The sequence below is a fragment of the Eufriesea mexicana genome, unplaced genomic scaffold (assembly GCF_001483705.2).
Source record: "Eufriesea mexicana isolate 0111107269 unplaced genomic scaffold, ASM148370v2 scaffold1289, whole genome shotgun sequence".
Classification (NCBI taxonomy): domain Eukaryota; kingdom Metazoa; phylum Arthropoda; class Insecta; order Hymenoptera; family Apidae; genus Eufriesea; species Eufriesea mexicana.
Window position 1 is genome coordinate 362,921 of NW_016909413.1, and position 19,783 is coordinate 382,703.

The 19,783-nt window shown below is 40.9% G+C and overlaps 2 protein-coding genes across 2 annotated transcripts in view; both read left to right on the top strand.

Moving 5' to 3' along the window:
* LOC108547813 (semaphorin-1A) overlaps positions 1 to 18,773 on the top strand; it is a 172,408-nt gene extending 153,635 nt beyond the window's left edge. The window contains exons 9-10 of the mRNA XM_017900485.1: positions 16,268 to 16,411; positions 18,443 to 18,773. Coding sequence (XP_017755974.1) covers positions 16,268 to 16,411; positions 18,443 to 18,759 — 461 coding nt within the window. The 3' untranslated portion in view covers positions 18,760 to 18,773. The remainder of the gene's footprint in view (positions 1 to 16,267; positions 16,412 to 18,442) is intronic.
* Positions 18,774 to 18,919: 146 nt separating this feature from the next.
* LOC108547812 (uncharacterized) lies at positions 18,920 to 19,579 on the top strand. Its single transcript, XM_017900484.1, has one exon. It carries the CDS (start codon positions 18,940 to 18,942, stop codon positions 19,519 to 19,521), a length of 582 nt encoding a protein of 193 aa, XP_017755973.1. The 5' UTR covers positions 18,920 to 18,939; the 3' UTR covers positions 19,522 to 19,579.
* Positions 19,580 to 19,783: the final 204 nt, after the last annotated feature.

A 19,783-nucleotide genomic window follows, 5' to 3' on the forward strand; every position in this document is an offset into this window, starting at 1 on the left:
CACGTATTTCATTTTTCGAAATATTTCGAAACCTTCGAAGTTTCAGAAATCTTTTATTTCGTAATCCAACCCAAGTCCCATTCAGCATACTATTCCACTTGGTGGTCCATTGTCAAGACCTGCTGTGCAACTTAACTCGAAGCACACTTTCGTTCTTTTATTTTAAAATGGCAACATCAAAGACGGTATTTTAAAACTCGAACCTCAGAGATACTATAACGAATAATAATTAATTTATATGCACTTGCGAGGTGAAACTAATTGAAAAGTTTATCTTGCTTATATCACTTAAATCCCAAACTTTTATTTGTAATATAATTTTTCCTCGCCATTCATTGTAGATTTTTGTTACGAATAATATGGCGAAAATATCTCCATTTTAACACATAATTTTATCAGATAATTCTAAAGTCGGTTTAAAACATATTTTTCATACTACATTGTTCTCATAATGATAAATACCCATAAATTGAACAAGGAACAACGAGAAGTGTAAAATTTGTCAACTGGATAATTAAAAGAAAATAAGAAAAATAATATCAAAGAAATTCGAGGATACTATAGCGAATAATAATTAGCTTAAATGCACATGCAAGGTGAAACTAATTGAAAAGTTTATCTTGCATATATCACTTAAATTCCAAACTTTTATTTTTAATATAATTTTTCCTCGCCATTCATTGTAGATTTTTGTTCCGAATAAAGTGGCGAAAATATTTCCATATTAACGGATAATTCTAAAATCAACTGGGTTAACACGAAATAAGTTGCAATTAGAAAAAAGATAAGAAAAATAATATCCAGGAAATTCGAGGATACTATAGCGAGTAATAATTAGTTTGTGCGGACTACGATGTAAGAATGATGTGAAATTCCTGCCTCATCCTGTCAGTCTCGAAAGGGTTAACCGATCAGACGTTCACTGGGGTCTGACAGCGCGCTTGTCGCAGAATTACGATGACAGACTGCGAAAAAATCGTTCAGCAGCTTGCTCGTCCAGAAACCGTGAAGGCAGCTCTACTTAACACGCTTAAATTCGTTGGTTTTTCCGCGTTTACATCGAGAGGAATGTCGGGAAGAGTGCCATCCGTGAGAATTGGCCCGCCACGCTCGTTGATCGGTTTCAAAGCCTCTCCGGCTCAAAGAGGCCTCGACCATGGAGTTTCGTTCGCGGATGAAACACGTTTCCTGCAGTGGAATTTTCAACGCCTTTCCCGCGTAACCGTGCGATTGTGAATACAGTTATGAATGCGGTATTACCTGGTCTACGTAAATCACGTCGCGTCGATGGTCTAGGGGGACTCGTTATATCGAGATTTCGGGGAAAAATGTTGGCAAGCTTGCGCGTACGCGCTGGTTCCTGGTGATTAATCGTGGAATATAATTGAGGATGGTATTTTTAGCTTTTTATCGCCTGCCATGCAGATGGAAGCTCGATGTAACTGAACTTATAGGCTTGTTTCCAAGTTTTTGTTCGGTGTAACTATTTTTCTAACTCGTTTTCACGGGGCTCAACAGGAGGCTTTGACCATTTTATGGTATTTCTGATTCGCGAGAGAGGTATTCAAATTTTCATGTTGGTAAAAGTGAACTTGGAATTTATTTCGGTTGCAATTTGATGAACAAAATTATCTTTTCTGGCCTGTTAATTTTTAATTCTCTGACATTTTAGCGATGTCAAAAGTTCGTGTTATTTAAATAGAATTTAAAGGGACCAATGTAACGTTCGGTAAATATCATTTTGGATGGTTAATTTGATTTTTAAGTTTCGTTGTGTTATTATTCGACGTTTCAATGACGGAATTATTTAAAAAATAACAAACGCCAATTCGCATCCAGTGAATAATATAGGGCTCAAATTATTATTTTAAAATTGACTGATTAATTTATAAGAATATATACATATATACTTTTTTTTATTTACCATGGCCATTATCATTTTTCTTTTTTTTTTGTATTTACCAAGACTATCCAACTATATTATACTTATTGAGCTTACTAAAATATATTTTTTTTTTTTTTTATTTACCATGGTCATTGCCAATTTTTTTTTTCTTCTTTTTTCTTTATCATGGTCATTACCATTTTGCTTTTTTTTTTTTTTTTTTTTTTTTTGCCAAGGCTATCTAACTATATTATAATTACTAAGCTTTGCCTTTTTAACTCTACTGTTTTCGAGGACGTTGAGCCCTGCAGCAAAAATCGTAATTAATATCATGGTTTGTAAAAATTTTAACAAGTATTTTAAGCACTTAGTATATCCTACTTAATAATCATTGTACCGTGACCTTATCCTTGAAAGCAAGAACTGTCACGTACATGGACAGAAATAAACTAATCGGATGGCCCCTGTAATTACTATTAATCGGCACGAGGTTACATCTTGCACTTTGAGCACTGGACTCTGACTAAGCCATAGACTACACGATAAAAGGTAGCACATCTCGACAAATTTAACAACCTCCTCGATATACCTCGTATCAAATCTTATTCTACATTTTACTTTATATTTATTATACATAATATTTCTCTTATATAAAATTAGTATCACGTTACAAAGTGATTTCTGTAAAATTTTTGAAATAATTTCGTAATTAGTCTCGCCATGTAGGAGTGAACGTTAAATTGGAAAATATTTGTATTCTTTATTAAGAGAAGCATTTTGTCCTATTTTCTCTGTCATTGCAGAATCTCTATAATAATGACATTCTGATATCCTTTGTTCTCGTAAATTATTTATTAAGCTGTCAAAGTGAAATAAACTTCGCTCTCGTTCTCAGGTGCTCAATCTTATACGACGTATCGTCGTTCGAAACTTTCACGATGCTCCGAATTAAAGAGAGGAAAATAGTTATTTTATAGAAAATAGCGAGTCTCATGGTTCTTCTGAATAATTAACCCTTTGCACTCGACGATTTTTTGGCTAAAGAAGAATAGAAATTCAGAGATTCTCTGCTAATAAGCTGACGATACTTCTCTGAGTAGTAAATAAAGAATTGTATAATAATAGAATTGTAGAATTATTTGATTTCGATACATCGCGCATTGTTGCATTGCATTAAATTTGATATATTAATTAATATCGATCTTCCAAATTTTATGCAATGGTGACTGAAGCTCACCTCTCGAGTACAAAGGATTAATATAACAGCAAAGTTAGTAAAAGAACGTACAATAATCGCTCTTCTCCCGTTCTCTCGTGGCGACACGCGAGAAATTAATACACGAGACATCAGATTCAGACGGTGGTAGAAGACTAACACAATTTCCTAACTTTTTTGACTTACACCGCTCTTATTCTCGAGAGTTCATAGAGTTACCTTGTCGGGGAGATCTCCTGAACTTGAAAATTACGTCCCGTAGATAAAAGAAATTAGAAATTCCATGCAACAAAAAGGAGAAGGAAAAAGGAGGCTGCTCGCTAAAAAATAAGTTAAATGAGTTTACTTGGCCAACTTTTATGGAAAACTAAATTATCTTCTTATTTCAACTCGCATAATGCGTACGAATGGTATATACTATTCGAACTAAATGTCCGATCACCTGGATCAGAAAATTCTGTTATATTTATTATACGTACCACGTTGCATAAAAATTTCAGCTTTCCCTTTCAATGGAAAGTAGGGAAATATTGGGTCGATGCAAATAAAGGAATTCTGAATTTCAACTTAATCCGTGACGAAGCTTATCGACTAGTCGTGCAACTTTTACTAGGAAAATAGAAATTCCGTGGTGAAATGCTATCCTAGAACAGTGAAAGTGTGTAAAGTGAATCGAAGATAGGATAACCTGGGCACGTGCCGGTTCTATATATAGTAGAATGGAATCAGGAAACGCGTAAAAAGAGAAATTTTACAGCAGATTCGTATATTCGTGCTCGGCGATTGAAGCACCAAACGAGAAATTTAAGAAATATATAAATGCAGTAACGAACTTGAAAAATATAGAACGCTATGCAAAATACGTTAACAGCCTCTGACTCGGCTTTCAGTTCGAGATATGAAATCCTCCACTCCGCCATTGTTCGCCGGAATGTTTCCACAGGAATCTCACCATTAAACCGAAGAAATTCTTGCGTTAATTTAAACCTGGACAATTTAAAAGTTCGCCGTTCCCTTACGGTACGCTCATTGTCCTCCTTGCACATCTCCAATCCCTTCATCCCGCTGGAAAACACAAGAGCTAAGCGTCAAAAATCAAAAAAGTCCATGAGAATCTTCGATATCTGAGGCATGGAAAAACGTACCTCTCTAATCTACTCGAATTTTCCATCTCACTAGATAATACTATTCAAGAAAGTCCATAAAAGTCCTTCACGTCTGAAAAACGAAAAACTAACCTAATCTGCTCGTATTTTCCATCTCGCGTAGATAATAGCGTTCAAAAAAGTCCATAAGAGCTCTCGATATCTGAAAAACGAGAAACTAACCTAATCTGCTCGAGTTTTCCATCTCGAGTAGATAACGGGATGCAAAGAAGTCCATAGGAATGCTCGATCTCTGAAAAAGGAAAAACTAACCTGGAATTCTCCATCTCGTATAGATAAGGGTACTCGGAGAAGTCCATAGGAATCCGTTGATATGTGAAAAACGAAAAACTAAGCAAACTCGAGATGGAAAATCGAGTAGATAACGGTATTCTACGGTCGAGGAGTCCCCTTCAAACTTGCATTTGCCACTTGCGAAGGATCTTATAAACTTCGACATATTCGCGTCGGTTATCAGCCGCCATCAATTTTCTGCCTTAATCAAATTCGCATCGGACAACGGCGTAGCAACGCGAGGACGCGTGTTATATCGGTGGATCGCGATCGTTTATAAACGCGATTTCTTCCTCCGTTAGTTGTAACGGCTACTCGGTTACTCCGCCGGCCGTTTCGATCCGCCATTGTTTTTTTCCTTGCCGCCATCTTGCGCCGCGCCGGCAGCGCCACCGCTGCAGCCCGTTCGCCGCTGATTTTTCCCGCGATACCGAGCCACGGATGATTCAGCGCCGGTGAATAGCCGGTAGCAGGGCAGCATGGAACTGATGATACACTTCTTTCGATTGGACACCGTGGGCTAGGAGATACGTAGACACGATAGCGCGGCTATCGGCCCGATGCAAATGTATCCTGGAATCGATTTATGGTATTCGACACGGCGTGCAACAGCGTCAGAGGTGTACGTACAGTCTGGCCCCGGGATAAATTGGAATTTATGCGTCGGTTTACGTCGTCCGATACGCTCCTAACGAGCGTTACTTGGCCGTTCACCGGCGCTAAAAGTGCTCCAGAGGATCACAATGAGCACAGCCAGAAGCGGTTGTCACGGGGAAATCGATTTCGCGTACGATCGAACAAAAAACCTGGCCGGAGATTAGAGGTTATCGCTACTTGTTGTTCGCTCGCTTTGTTCGCGATGATGGGGAAAAACGTGATCGACTTTCGATGTGGAATTTCTTCCTCCTTTCTTTTTTCTTCTTTTTCTCTTATTTTCTACCTTTCTTTTTACCTTCCTTTCCTTCCCTTTATCTGACGGGTCGCTTCAGATCTAGTTGGCGGAAATAATAGCATTTCGGTCGAAACAGTTACGTCGTTTGGCTTGGTGAATGTTTAACTGACGATGATGTCTCGTTGATGGGCACGATGATGATACCGTAGAAGTGCGGTAGTTAGTTGAAAACTGTAATTTGCTATTAGATGGAGTAAACGGACTGTTGAATTTACATGGAAATCGGGAGCCGTGAAATCGGGAGAATTGTATCAGGCTGTATTGATTTAGGTTGTTCATAGATCTTTGTTTAAAAGCCAAGGGTCCTCCAATGATCTACCTATTACGAAAGTACTTATTATATCAGAATTTAATAAACGAAGACATTGTTGGGGCCCAGTGGGTCGATATTTCATCGGACACCAAATCTCAAGTAACCTAATCGAATTAATCCAATTCTGTTGTATTCTGTGTCTCTTATCGAATGATTGTGTTTCAATCATCAATACCCACTATAGATTCATTACCAGCTTTCTCGCGAATTTTTGAAACCAGGCTGAAAAACAGGATTCCGCAGGAACGTGACCTCTGTGGAAGTAAATATCCCTTATTCCTAAACAGAAATTATGGTCGATACTTATTTCCCGATCATTTTCGCGCGGGACCCGTATGATTCCCGTTATACCCACTGCCCACCACGAAACCACCCGTATGAACTCGAAAGCACAGTTACACATCTGCCTCTCATGATGCGCACCATCGTGCTGTAACGGACTTCAGCTATCTCCTACAACTTTTAGCTGACCTTCGTTCATGCGAGACTAGTCATTTCTCTTCGGAACGCCGACAGTTCCTGCGATTTTTGATTGTGTGGCTGAAAACAGAGCAACCACAAGTGGCACTACCCCGCCTGCTTTGCCATCCGGGCCGCTTGACCGCTAATGGAACGGATCTTTTCCCGTAACCACCCTAGAAAAGACCGCAGATGGCGCGGCACTCGGTTTTAACGCGTTCTACCAGGCGTAGATCACCGGTGAGTCATGGTACCACGACGGAATCCACCGGTAACTCGAAAGCGCCCATAATGACATGGATAGCCGGTGAATCAGACTGCCGTTTAAGATTTTTACGTCTGCTTGGAGACCTTAAGCATACGTGTACATAAGTGCGTACACTCGTACGCGAAAGTATCGAAATACTTATATTTTCCGCGTTCAACAGTTGAAATATGTACGTTAGACGGAGATATTTGACACAATATGATTCGAGTAGTAAGAAGAACGTTCGAAGATTGTATTAGTAAAGTTGGAAAACAATTGAGTAATATATACGATGTTTACGAGATATTTGTCGTAGATACGGACCGTGGTGGCGCTAGTGAGTTAAGTGACGAACCGTCTTAAGGTCGCAATAAGCAAGAAAATGAATTAGCATTGTATTTAGAGGTTCTTATCTTTTAATTATTAGCGTTTTGACTAATGCTATACATATTCTTGGGACTCACTAATTTATTATTAATTTTACCGATATAATCTTGACACTTCATCCTTGCTATATACTTCATTATTGTTTCAAATATCCCTGTTTAACATGTACGGTGTATATTTAACGGTAGAATACTTGCGTGTATGAGTGTACGTTTACATATTTAGGTGGCTCTTTGAGGTTAGGTTTGCCGGTAGTTTGGGCATCGAAGGTGAATTTCTACGTCGGTTGGTCGAAGTAAAGAACCAACCCTTAGCAATGAGTGAGCAGGTTCAATGAACGTTTATTGCAGCGAGGTGTGGCCTTTCATCGTGTGTGTGTAAGAACATTCAATGCAGGATTTAAATAAATTACAGGTAGATGCTGTAAGGATTAGTAGAACCCGTTGAAAGGAATATAAAGATTGGAAATATAAAGGAAATGTGTGTAAAGGACAATGGGTTCAGAGGTGTTCGGTTTCGTAATTGTGGTGTACGGTTGCCTTATTATGTCGAGTCGCCACTCGATACGGGTTATGGTTCCGATTGAACAAAGGGAGATTGTAGTTGAAGGAGAGCTTAGTCTCGGGTCTTAACTGTCGCTTCGGTTCTTTGGATTGAGTATTTGTTACGACTAATTATTTGTATCTTATACACGGTGTCAGTACTCTAGATAAAATTGGTGCAATTGTAAATATTCTACGGCATTGTTGAACTATTCAGGCTAAAATATACTTCAACATTGTAGTTATATACACGAGTATCGACCATTGCAATAAATTTAAAGTTATTATTGCCAATGCTCACGCTAACGACAAAATAATAAAACCAAAACTAAGACAATTTCAACAATAATAGAATCATAAATATTTTCTGTCATCGTTAAAATATCAAAGATATATTAACATGATAACGAAGTACTGAATCCTCATGTACGAATATTAAATACTTAGATATTAACTCGGTTTTACTCGTATTAACTCAGCGATTCTCCAACGTAGCACCGGTACTTCGTTAAATATTCTCAGCTGGTGCACGTAGTTAATTCGAATATTGGATGGTGGATCACATATTAGTTGCATGATACACGAGAAAGACAAGATCTAAAATCATTGTTTCGAGCAACAAATTTAACATCCTTATCATCATCACGTTGCATCAATATCGGAGCAACAAAACGAGAAATGAAATTGACGAATGCTGATTCAAAATTTACGATAATCACGAAATCTCTGAAAGCACGATCATCCTGGGTCACTAAAAAATCATTAAACTTAGAAAATTAATAAAATACCATAACACGTATTTACTCTTACCAACTTAACAAATCGTTTCACCATCGTAGGACCAATCGTAGGATCACAAGACCTACCGTTAGAAGCAAAAGAATATAACCATCCGATCTCTGTTCGGGCCTATGTGAAATCCCCGGAACACCGATAAAACTAACACTGCTGGTGCAAAAATTGCCCAGAATAAAGTCCATAAATCAGCGAACGAGAGGAAAAAGCTGCGTATCTCGATAGCAGGAAAGGCGATTAATTAAACAGGCGAAAGCTGTGCGACCCTGAGCAATAAGGAAGAGAAGAACGAAACAACCGCGAGTAAATACCGTTATCGGAATCTGAGGAATTAAATTAAACGGTCCATAAATCCCGTCACCCTGGCCACAATCACGCAGCGCGCAGAGTTGGAGCGCGTTAATCGGGGAGCATTAAAACTGCATCGCGGAGCTCCGATCCTCTTAGGTTCCGCGAGATCGCATGTCGATGCAAAGTGCTCGCGCTTGTCTTCTGGAGCTAGTTTGACCTACTACTCTTTTATCGGTCGCATGAATTACCCACTAGACGAAATTGCAGGAAAGGCCGGCCGAAGCCGGGCGTGCTCGCGACGGAAGAAAGTTGCCTACCGAGGCTACGAAGCTATAGCGCGTTCGAGAGAAGAAGGCACAGCCTGTTTTCATCCTCACGGCTGACTAACTCTGCCGACAGTTACGATCACAGACAGTGACTTCTATTAGCTAAACATTGTTACAAGGATCATCCGTCACCGTTTTCAGTCAATAACTGCTGTGGGGATGTAAACACGCTGTGCCTTCTTTCCTCGAACACGCAGTATAGTCCTCATGGCTAACTAACTCCGCTGCTGGCACATCCTCGATAGCAGGAAGAGATCGCTATTGAACGAAAAGATCATTAGCAAGCCATAGCGAGATCGAGTAAAATAAGATATGGCAGAATCAGCGTAATCTTTGAAGTTATTATGACAGAGAAAACTAACCTCGATACTGCCATATCGTGTTTTACTTGATCTCGCTACGGCCCGCTGATGATCGTTGTCACTGTACTGTGCGTTCGAGAAAAGAAGGCACAGCGTGTTTACATCCTCACGACTGATTAACTCCGTTGGCATTCTAATGATCGCAGTCAGTGACTGCTATTGGCCGAACATGGTGACGAAGACCACTGCATGAACTGAAGATCATTGCATGTGATCGAGAGAGTGTCGACGGAGTTAGTCAGTTGTGAGGAGGAAAACACGCTATGCCTTCTTCTGTCGGACGCACAGTACTCGCTGCTTATCCCCTTCGCCACGTCTGACACGCGTAACGGAAGCTACGGATTGACGACATGTGTTTGCACCGGGGTGAAAGTCGAATCGAGGGAAAAAATGGAGAACGAGTTAACGGATCCAGAGGTGTATACCTGTACAAGTACTTGTTGCTTTGACCACGGCCACGGCCGTTCCTTAAATCAACGCCCAGCCCGGCGTCATTAAATTTTAATCGGCGCTAACGAGTTAGCGATACTCACCGACTGCTCGATTATCCGATGAAAAGTGGCCACTGTCGATATTTCGCCGACGAAAAAAAAATTAATAATTGTAAACAAAAAAGAAATAATTAGTAAATTGTTTAATGGGTAGGGGGTGGGGGGGCCAGCCCCAACCTCACTTCGAATCCCTACCCCTCGCGCACAACGAAAATTTAGATGCTACACTTCCGAAATCGAACCGACAAATGAGATTCGCTGCGTCGCATCGCCCCTTATATAGCCGCTGATCGGTCGAACCCCCACCCTGATTGCAAATTTTTGAACTTTACCGATTCCATTATTTATTATTTTTCCGCTTTAATAGCCAACAATTTATTAATTTTTTCACTTTTATTAAAAATATACATTGCAAGCAATTTGTTAATAACAATATTAATTTGTTATTAACAATTGGTGTAATTATTTATAAACTTTTTACAAATTGTAGATACATTTTAACATAAATTCGCTATAAGTTCTAGTAATGTCCAATAATTTATTATTTTGTTCACTTGTATTATAAATTCACGTTGTGAGTAATTTGTTATTAATTATAAATTCGATAATTTATACATGTTTTATAAACCAAGATTGCATTAAGCTCGGAGGCTTATTTTTAAATTTGTATGATCAATCATAATTATTCAGAAACAGAAATAACTATAATTATGGACATTGTTAAGCTCGGTATGCTTTCACCTAAATGTTAGCATACTGTGAAGAATTGCAAGTATTTGAGGACTATTTAATGACCATCGAGAATAATATTTTTTACGAGTAAAGGAGTCGATATTATTGTATTGCATTACAGATACAGTCCAATAATCTGACGTTTCAACGTTTCAAGCAGGGTGAATTATCATTATTCTACTTTAGCCTGCAAGAGTATAATTAATCATGGTGCAAGATCCACCATTTCTTACGTACTTAGAAAGATAGAGTACGTGAATTTTCTTTACTGGTTGAACTTATTACATCTAGAAATGGCATAGAGAAAATGGACCAATGAACATGACTTACTTTACCACTATATCATCACGTATAGCCAAGAACCTAAAAAATTTCCAGCTCTGCGCAGCACTTATTATTGACCGAATTTTTACTACTTGCACCACATTTTTACTCACAGGCTTTTGTACAGAACCTATTCCTACATCGAGAAGCTTAACCTTTTAAGTGCCATGCAGTACAATCACGCTGTTCAGATTTTGGGTCGAAAAGTGCCACTGCACTGGGTTACGCTGTGCAGTTAACGGCGTGTTCAGATTGTATTGCAGCGCCATCTCGGTCTCACCCGTATTTAACGTAACGTACGCCAACTAGGTTTCAGCTGTTCGAAGCGTGAAACATTTTACATTCTCGCAAAACGTGTATAACATACTTTTCAGGAAAATTTGTTATACAGTACTCTTACTGACAGACAAAATTAATGTGAAACAAAACAGAAGGGATAACAAGTGCCAATGAATGTTGAAAACACTCATACATATAATCACATAAATTTTTCAATATGGCGGAACCAACATAGCACCACTTACCATTTTCGCATAAAATTTTTCCAATAATCGCTACCACTTAAAAAATTTAACATGTACTGTGCAAAGCTTAAGAGTTTGCACATGTGATAATATATGGACAAAGAGGATGTTCTATCCACTAGCCTAATTCCACCTTTGATACTCTTAAAATCTCTGCTTCCGACATAGTAGTAGGATAAATTACGTCGCTATTCTTTTTGATCCTATATTAAATACTTAACGCTAATTCTGTGTCTACGTCAGTACTTCTATATCTCATTTAGTCTCTACTACGAGTCTTGTTCGCTTTCTTCGTTACGAGGTGGCAGCACTTCGTTCTATTCTATGTGATCGGTCGTCGATCTATAATATATATAATCAATGACACTCCTTCGTCTTTGTTTCCACATGGATAAGCTAGAGGGCAGTTGCATAAGAACCTTGCGTAAAAACCAAAGACTTACGTATCGTAATTAATACTTAAATAATTTATGATAATTCCATCTATAAATCTGGCATTTCCAGCTAACGATAAAACTTCACCTGACCCATCTCTGCGACCATCTCAAAGGAAGTACACCTACTACACCATAGCCAATCAGAATCATCCCTTCCGCGTGTAAACTCCTGTGCTCTTCCACAAATTTCTGAAGAGAATATTCATCAAGCTTTTACGATCTTTAATCAACCCATCCACCCATCCTAGTCGCTATATCACCCGTGTACCGTGCCGTGAAAATAAGTTACACATAACCAACTTACATCCCGGACGTATGCAACGGATGTGTTAAACATGGACGCGAAAGAACGATTTCCCTGGGGATGCAGATTTCAGGAAGGCGTGCGCGCGATTTGCCAACATTTATCCCCAGAACTCAAGAACAAGGCGCGTGCGCACACGGTGGCTTATCATCGAGACACGTATAATTTTCTCGCAGCGCGTACGTGCTCCCGATAAAACCTACGAGGGAATAATCTTTAGCTATACGGGACTTATTTCGCTGTGCACCTTATCGAACTCGCAGGTTGTCCGACTAACGAGCATTAATCGCAGGGAACCGGTACAACGTACGGTTCTCTCGACTTTTACGCCACCCGTCGAACTCGGGGCAAAAAAGATGGGGAAGAAACCTCAAGAAACCACGTTCCGTGCTCGGTCGACACTTGGAAATTTTCTGCTCCGTCTGTTTTAGCGAGAACACGAGTACCAGGGAACGAGGTTACCCCCATTGTGTTGGAGTATCGAGTGCTAAATCGTGGTGCACCGAACTTGTGATCACGTGACGAGTACATTGGAGTGGGGATCCCTACTCCGCCGAGCAGTCCCTACCTCTCACATTGTCGTTTCGGAAGAGTGGGGATCCCTACTCCGCAAGCAGTCTCGACTCCTCGCGTGTTGTTACGGGGAAGTGGGGATCCCCACTCCAAGCCCAATCTACTCGTCACGTGATCAGAACTTGGGTACGTCCTGACTTAGCACTCGACGCCTCAACACTGGATGCTCGTAGCGTTTTTTAAAAGCGTTTTATGATTGATAAAAGCTTCATTTTTGCAACATTGTCCCGGTTTCTTTGGCATGGGAGAATGACGGGTCTTTTTAGACGGTTTGACAGGTGGAATAAATTGGATTTTTGGTATATAACCGCGTGATGAAACGTAGAACGGGAAATCGGGTAGAATCGTTGGGTAGACGCGTGGACGACGATCGTGATTAAATCGTTCATCTTCGAAAGGACATTTCTCTGTTTTGAAGCTCTGTGCAGGCGCTGTCAGCGGGAGGGAGAGAAAAAAGCGAAATTCCAGCTGTTAATTATGTTCACGCGTCGTTTGAGTTTCACACGACGTCGAAGATTGGTATTCTGACTTTTATTCCGTAACGATCTTTTCCTTCACACTTTTGTCCGACGGTAGAGAACGGAAGTTGTATAGCGTAGATCTCTGATGCTTTTACTATCGAATGCTTTTCCCACCTCAAAGGCGCTTTGCACGTGACGCGTTTGGAAACACGATCGAATTAACGTAGTAATACCAATGTTTGAAGAATAAAAAGAGGACATTTAGATAAAATAACAATTTGAGATTTGAAATTATACTCGATGTACTTTTTCTTCTTTTTCTAATACTTTTTTCTGCTAGCTGCAAGAAGTTTAATTTATTTACCTGCGCTATTTTTAGCCTTTTCGCTATGTAAGAATATGCACAATATAGACAATTTTTTAATCCCTACGAATGTTCCGTGCAATCCAAAAATTGTAGAAGCTGTAAATTTGGTTGGAAAACAAAGCTCGAGAAACACTTTAACCATAAAACTAGCGACTTGCAATGTGTACCTAAATATGATATACATTACCCATGTTAATGAACAGTGCACATTTTCAGCAATTGCAAAAATACGAAGTCCAGAACAAATCACTTTGACCCCTTTGGTAGTTCTAATATCAATCAAAACTCCATTGCAGTGAAAGAAATTGTTACTAATATTCGTAGAACTAATCTGAAATTATATAATTCTAAAATTAACGCATGGTTCAATATTTAGAGTCTAATCACTTGCACACAGTACTCGTGTATCGCTATTTTCAATTATATGTGTAATCTCATGATTAATTACGCGAAATATGTGAATATTTATTTTATTCAAGATTCTTTCTTCCGCGTAGCTCAAAAGTGCTTGAAATTTTGAGGTTATCATAGCGAAAGGGTTAAGAGCATGTTACTCGCAAATAACGTGTACCTAAAGCGCATGCTGAAAGTAAAATACCATCATATTTTCAGTAAAAAAGAGTATGCAAAATATATAGGTAAAAAATCATGATACTTTTGCATCAAAACTTAGCAAAACATCATATAGGTACGATTACGGTATCAAACTTCGACTTTCTACCTCACATGGTTTCCAAGGTAGGTGTACTTTTGCAAAGAAAGATACATAACATTCGAGAAACTCGCGTTCAAAATTATCCCCTAGTCTTTCTAACTCGCGAATACGCGAAACGGAGAGAAAATTCGACTTCTGAAAGAACAACCTTCACGTACAAAAGCCCTCGAACAAGTAGAGCCAAGAACCCCAACTCCAGTAGAAAGCTCCTACTCTAACCTTGAAATTAACACCACGTTCCGCGAGCCAGACTAAAAACCCAAAAGTCAAGAGCTCGGTAAATTGCTTTTCTTAACCCTTTGCGGTCCAAATTGCTTTCAACATTCTGTCTCAACTGATATATAACCAAAAACATACTTTTCAATTTTCTTTTTGCATTTTCCTAATTGGCGACGTACCTGAATTACGACACGAAAGAATACATTTTGTATATAATATTTTACACTAAGAGCAAAGTGAATCGAACGAAACGTAACGTCGAGCTGGTCTGAAAAAATCGCAAAGGGTTAACTCAAAACTATAAATTTATCAGCAAATTTACCATAGACACGGTCAACTCATAACTCATCGACAAATAGATACTAGATAGACGCTAACTATTCGGGTCCGCCGATGCTGCCATCTATACACGGACAAAGTTGCCTCGCTTGAGAAAAATGTAGCGCCGCTGAGAAAAGTGCAGCTTTGGAATGGAGACCGAAGTCGTAAACCGTGGCTGAACCCTGAAACAGACGCAGATATACACGCCACGTATCGGGCACCGAGATCAGTAAAAGCACACGCTGCATATCGTTTTCCGATGGCCCCCCTTCGTTCGTTGACCGTGACGACTACTTATGTTTTGTTGCAAACCGCTTTAACCCTTTCACCGTCACCTATACTAACCGCTTTTCTCGCATACGCTCTCTATCTCTGCCGTGGATACTAGCACCGTTTAACAGCCGCAGTCTCTGCCCACTTTGTGTGCCCACGTCGCGCTTGTGCGCGTGCTGCACGCTTGCCATCGGGAGCCAGAGTGGCGTGCTCAATGGCAAATACCAACGGAGTTACGAGATCATTTTGGCCTCCTTTTTAATAGCTGATTCGCAAACGATTGTGTCCAAGAGCGTAACGTCTTGTTTCCATGTCACTAACAACTCGAATAAAAGTTCATTTCAATTAATAATCGTTGACAAGTTCACGCCTATGTGTATTGATCCTGTTGATATTTCTGTCTCGAGGGAGATCGATTTGAAGTAACATTTTTAAGAGATAACAGGAGAATGGTTCATTTTGTTTTCCGAGGATAGTTATATATAGTACACACTGGCGTGGATGTGATGAATAACAGTGGTTTCGGTGATTCGTCTTAATCAGTTACGCATTCGCTAATCTTAATCCCCCGGAAGTCGATGCAAACCCAAGTTTTATCATTTAATCATCGTTAACCTTATCGGTAATCAATTTATCGACGGAGACATAGCGATGTTTACTTTAAAATAACACGTGATATAAAAGCGCGTATAAATACGCTGTAAAGTCATTCCTTTAATGGGAAAACTGGATAAGTTGTAACGTAGAAAAAGAATTTTCCTGGTACACGATAACCAATGAGTATGTTTTGTCGCGGTGTTGAATCCTCCGTCGATAAGATGTTAGCCGTCGAGTGCCACGTGATCTTGCTACACAGATATTGTACAGAAAAGTGTTTCAGCATTAGCCCGCGATACCCAATTGGCGCTGCGTTCGAGCTCTACTGCAGCGTCGCCACAGTCGTAGCTACACTTACCGTAAACAAAGCACTATCGCGCCATCTAGCGTCTGTCGGTATGAACCGAAATAAATACGATCACACATCGCTTGGCACTTGGACGAGATGTTTTCATTTTTCAATGTTCCCTGTCACTCGAACTATCAAATCACCATCACGAAACAAGGTTTGCATCGTCTCCGATAATTGGTATTTTTCAGTCGCATGCAATTCGACTCGGCGTGGTCAACTATTGAAAAAGGGACCAACCGTGCAATCATTACTATACATACAATCAGAATATCATTTCGTTGTCTCTTTTCTTTTTTTTTGTCTACCTCAAACTCGACTTGCCATCTGTGCCCCCGTCATCAAATCAGTGAAATGTTGCTTCAGAGATGGCGAAGCCCGTGCAACCAGCGGTACTGCCCGAAAACGGGCGAGGCGAGCAGCCCGATGAACGGGACAATGAAATCGTCATCGAGCTGGATCGAGAAAATCAGTACGGTCGTACGCAGCCACGAGCTAACGAGCCTCAAGGTAATCATTTGCGCAATATCCAGATGGTCCACCCACATCTCGTGTCACGACACATTTTTTTCCGTTTCTTTTGTTCATTTGTCTCGATCACACACGTTCCATTCCCCACCTTGCTTTCAGGCCACCCAACCAGCCGACGCATATACATACATACACACATATGTACGCTCGCATATATACATATAACCGACACACGACTCTGGATGCCATTTTTTTTCTTTTTTTTTTCAAGCTGGTTCTCTCATTCGTCATTCGTTACAGTGTTGCGGCTCTCCTCGTCTATATGTCTCACGTATACAGTGTGTCCTAACTTTGTGCACCGTACTCACCCTGTTGTTTGTAACTAGTTGCACCGACCACTCGCGTGTACCGCCACCTGGTTTTTATTAAATGTACGACCAAGTAGAGGGGAAAGAAGCAGGGCAGAAAAAGATCTCTCGCTTGGCATTGGCGAACGGGACTCACTCTCTAGCACATGAGATCGTGCTTCTGCCAAGAGTGTTGCATCGGGGACGCTCGTTCGCGTCGCTAGACCCTCCGGCTGGCGATCCAGTTCTGTCCCTCGATTTCTTCCTGCTAACGATGTTCGAGGCGTGGAATAGGACGTAGACGTTAGATAGAAACGCGATTTTCTTCCACCAGACCTAGACACGTAATGCACTTTTTGGAGGCTCGCGGATCGAGCATGAGACCCCTGTCGCGCTTCAAAATTCGTCCAGATCCTGATGAATGTATGATACAGCGCCAGCGTGTTGCTGACTGAATAAATTCGTAGTTGACGGAAACGTTAATGACACGCTAATTGCGTGGCTTTCGACAAACGGATGAGGCAACCGACGAATGCCTGTTTGTTGCTACTTCGATGTAGAACGATGAGAGATTGCGACAGTAGCAACGAAAGGCTTACCCGTCGAGTGCTCCATGGGAAATTTGTAACTGCTGGTATAATGGAGGAAAGATGAGTCTGTGGAAATGAACGGACGAAGTGTTTAGTACGAGGCTTCGTTTCTGAGAATATACAGTTTGAATTTGTTTCGTATGATTTATGAGATTAGAAAATTCGAAATATTTTCTGATTTCTATATGTTTTACTCGTGTAATAGATTATGAGTTATTCGACATGCAAGAGACTGTTTAACGCTAGAACTATCTGAATTTAGGTACATATTGTTTAACATGTAAATTAACAAATAATATTAATTATGTTATAACGATAAATAGTTACATATATATAGTTATTGATTATATGTAAACAGTCATTTTGACTAAATCGCTAGTTCTAGTGTTTATGTTAACCCTTTGCGTCCTAAAAAGTGTTCGACTCGGTCCAGAAGCTTTTGCTACGCTTTTGAAGCTTAATAGAATAAAAAATTTCTGTGTCGAGAAAAGAAAGGAAAATTTCTGTGAACTTAAGTATACAACCAGCATTTTTCCTTTTTGTATATTTGTCAATGGAAATAAAGTGAATTTGGATCACCAAATTATCGATATCTCCGTAATGACACCAAAAGAGTGCAAAGAGTTAACCGCGATAAAAGGATATATCAATGACACTTGACTTCGATTAGAAAATGAAAAATAACGATATCGCGATAAATGTGACTAGGTAAAATATTAAAAAAAATTTGTACTCGTGTAAAATAGAACAACTTACACCGGATAAAGAATATTTCAGATTTCTTCGGAACACCTCACATAGCATACCCAAGGTTTAAATTACAATTCAAACAAAACTGACCAAACCCGTATATATACTCTAAAACGAAGCCACGTATGAAAGATTCGCATTTCGAACATTTTTCCTCGTAAACTATGTTCCTCGATTTTCTCGTATCTAACGTAGAATCGGCACCATCAGTTACAAAAACACCATGTGCGACCTACACACGTTCCTCGCCCAATAAATCTGTTTCCTTCCTCGTCCCATCCTCTACAATCTCTTCGCCCAAGAAAAAGTCCCGTCGTCCGATCAAGAAGCCAATAAATCGTCTTACCCGGTTACCACGGATCCTAATTCAACTTTCATTGCAGACGTGATCGCGACACCGGTGGTGTACTCCGCCCAGACTCTGACCGGTGCCCTGATAGGGACCTGCTTCTTCTCTCTGGTAGCCGGCTTCGCTTCCGGTTTCTGGTTCTCCCAGAGGCTACGCGGTGCCCCGTACCCGGAACCGTCAGAGCAACGACAGCAGCTGAACCGACTGACGGAAAGCTCCGAGTCGCCTGGCTTCAACAACAAATCCATCAACCTGGTGCTAAATGTGCCGCCTAAGAACCCTAATGGCAAGAACGCCAACTCGTCGGCGGAGAACAAGCCGGTGCAGAAGGTGAAGAAGACGTATATATGATATAGAAGACGAAACAGGGCCGTCTGAGGCTTGCCGCAGGACCCCTCGGGTTCCGGCTCTTCTTCTTCCTCCTCTTCCTCCGACCTCGCGGAATCAGACGATCGCAACGACGACGACGACGACGACGATCCCGATAACGTCGACGAGGAGAACCGGCTGACGCGTGTCAACGCTGGCCACATGCTAGACCAGCTGGCCAGGCATGACGAGAACGCCTACGAAATTGTAGCCAGTGAAAGGAGGCCGCTCGAGTTCCTCCTTACCCCTAGAGAGGCGCCACATGATTCGCGATCGATGTCGAAGGTGAACGATTACGGCAGAAGATACGACCAACACTTTCCCACCCGGGAGTACATCGAAACGGCGTTGACCGAACCGGTGAACGAGCTTCAGAATTACAGCAGCAGCAGCGCCAACAGCCTCGACGATCTCTGTCACGGGCACCAGCGATTGCCCAGCGATTACAATCGTGGCGACGACTCGAGCACCCGCGATCATTACATGGTGCCCACCCGTGACCCACGGGAGCTAAACGAGAGAATACTGTCGCTGTTCAATCCACAGTTCCTGCCGAACTTCAACGACATGATCATGTATGTGGCGAACCAGTACGACACCAGACGAAGCCCGCCGCCTAGGTCGCGATCGATGGCCGATGGGGAGGATCGATTGTTCAGGAGTTCGAGCTACCGAAAGAAACGCGTTGGCGCCAGCTCCATGTTCTTCAGGCGCGGACTGACGTATGAGGCGGCGCGCAAGTGACACCGGCTGTCTCTTTTCGGATTCAAGCAAAGGATAAAGCGTTGGGTCGATAGAGTAACGCGCGATAAGACGTAAGATGACGAGAGAACTCTTGTCTCGTGGTTGAAGATGTAAGGAGATCAAATGGGAAGAGAAACTTGTATCGAGAGATCGACCGGGCTTGGAGGATCCGGATTGTAGGATCTCTCGAAACGGTTTAGTTCGCTAAGATCACCATGCGTTTCCTATTTTGTTTACCCTTTGATATTGCGAGAGAATCTTC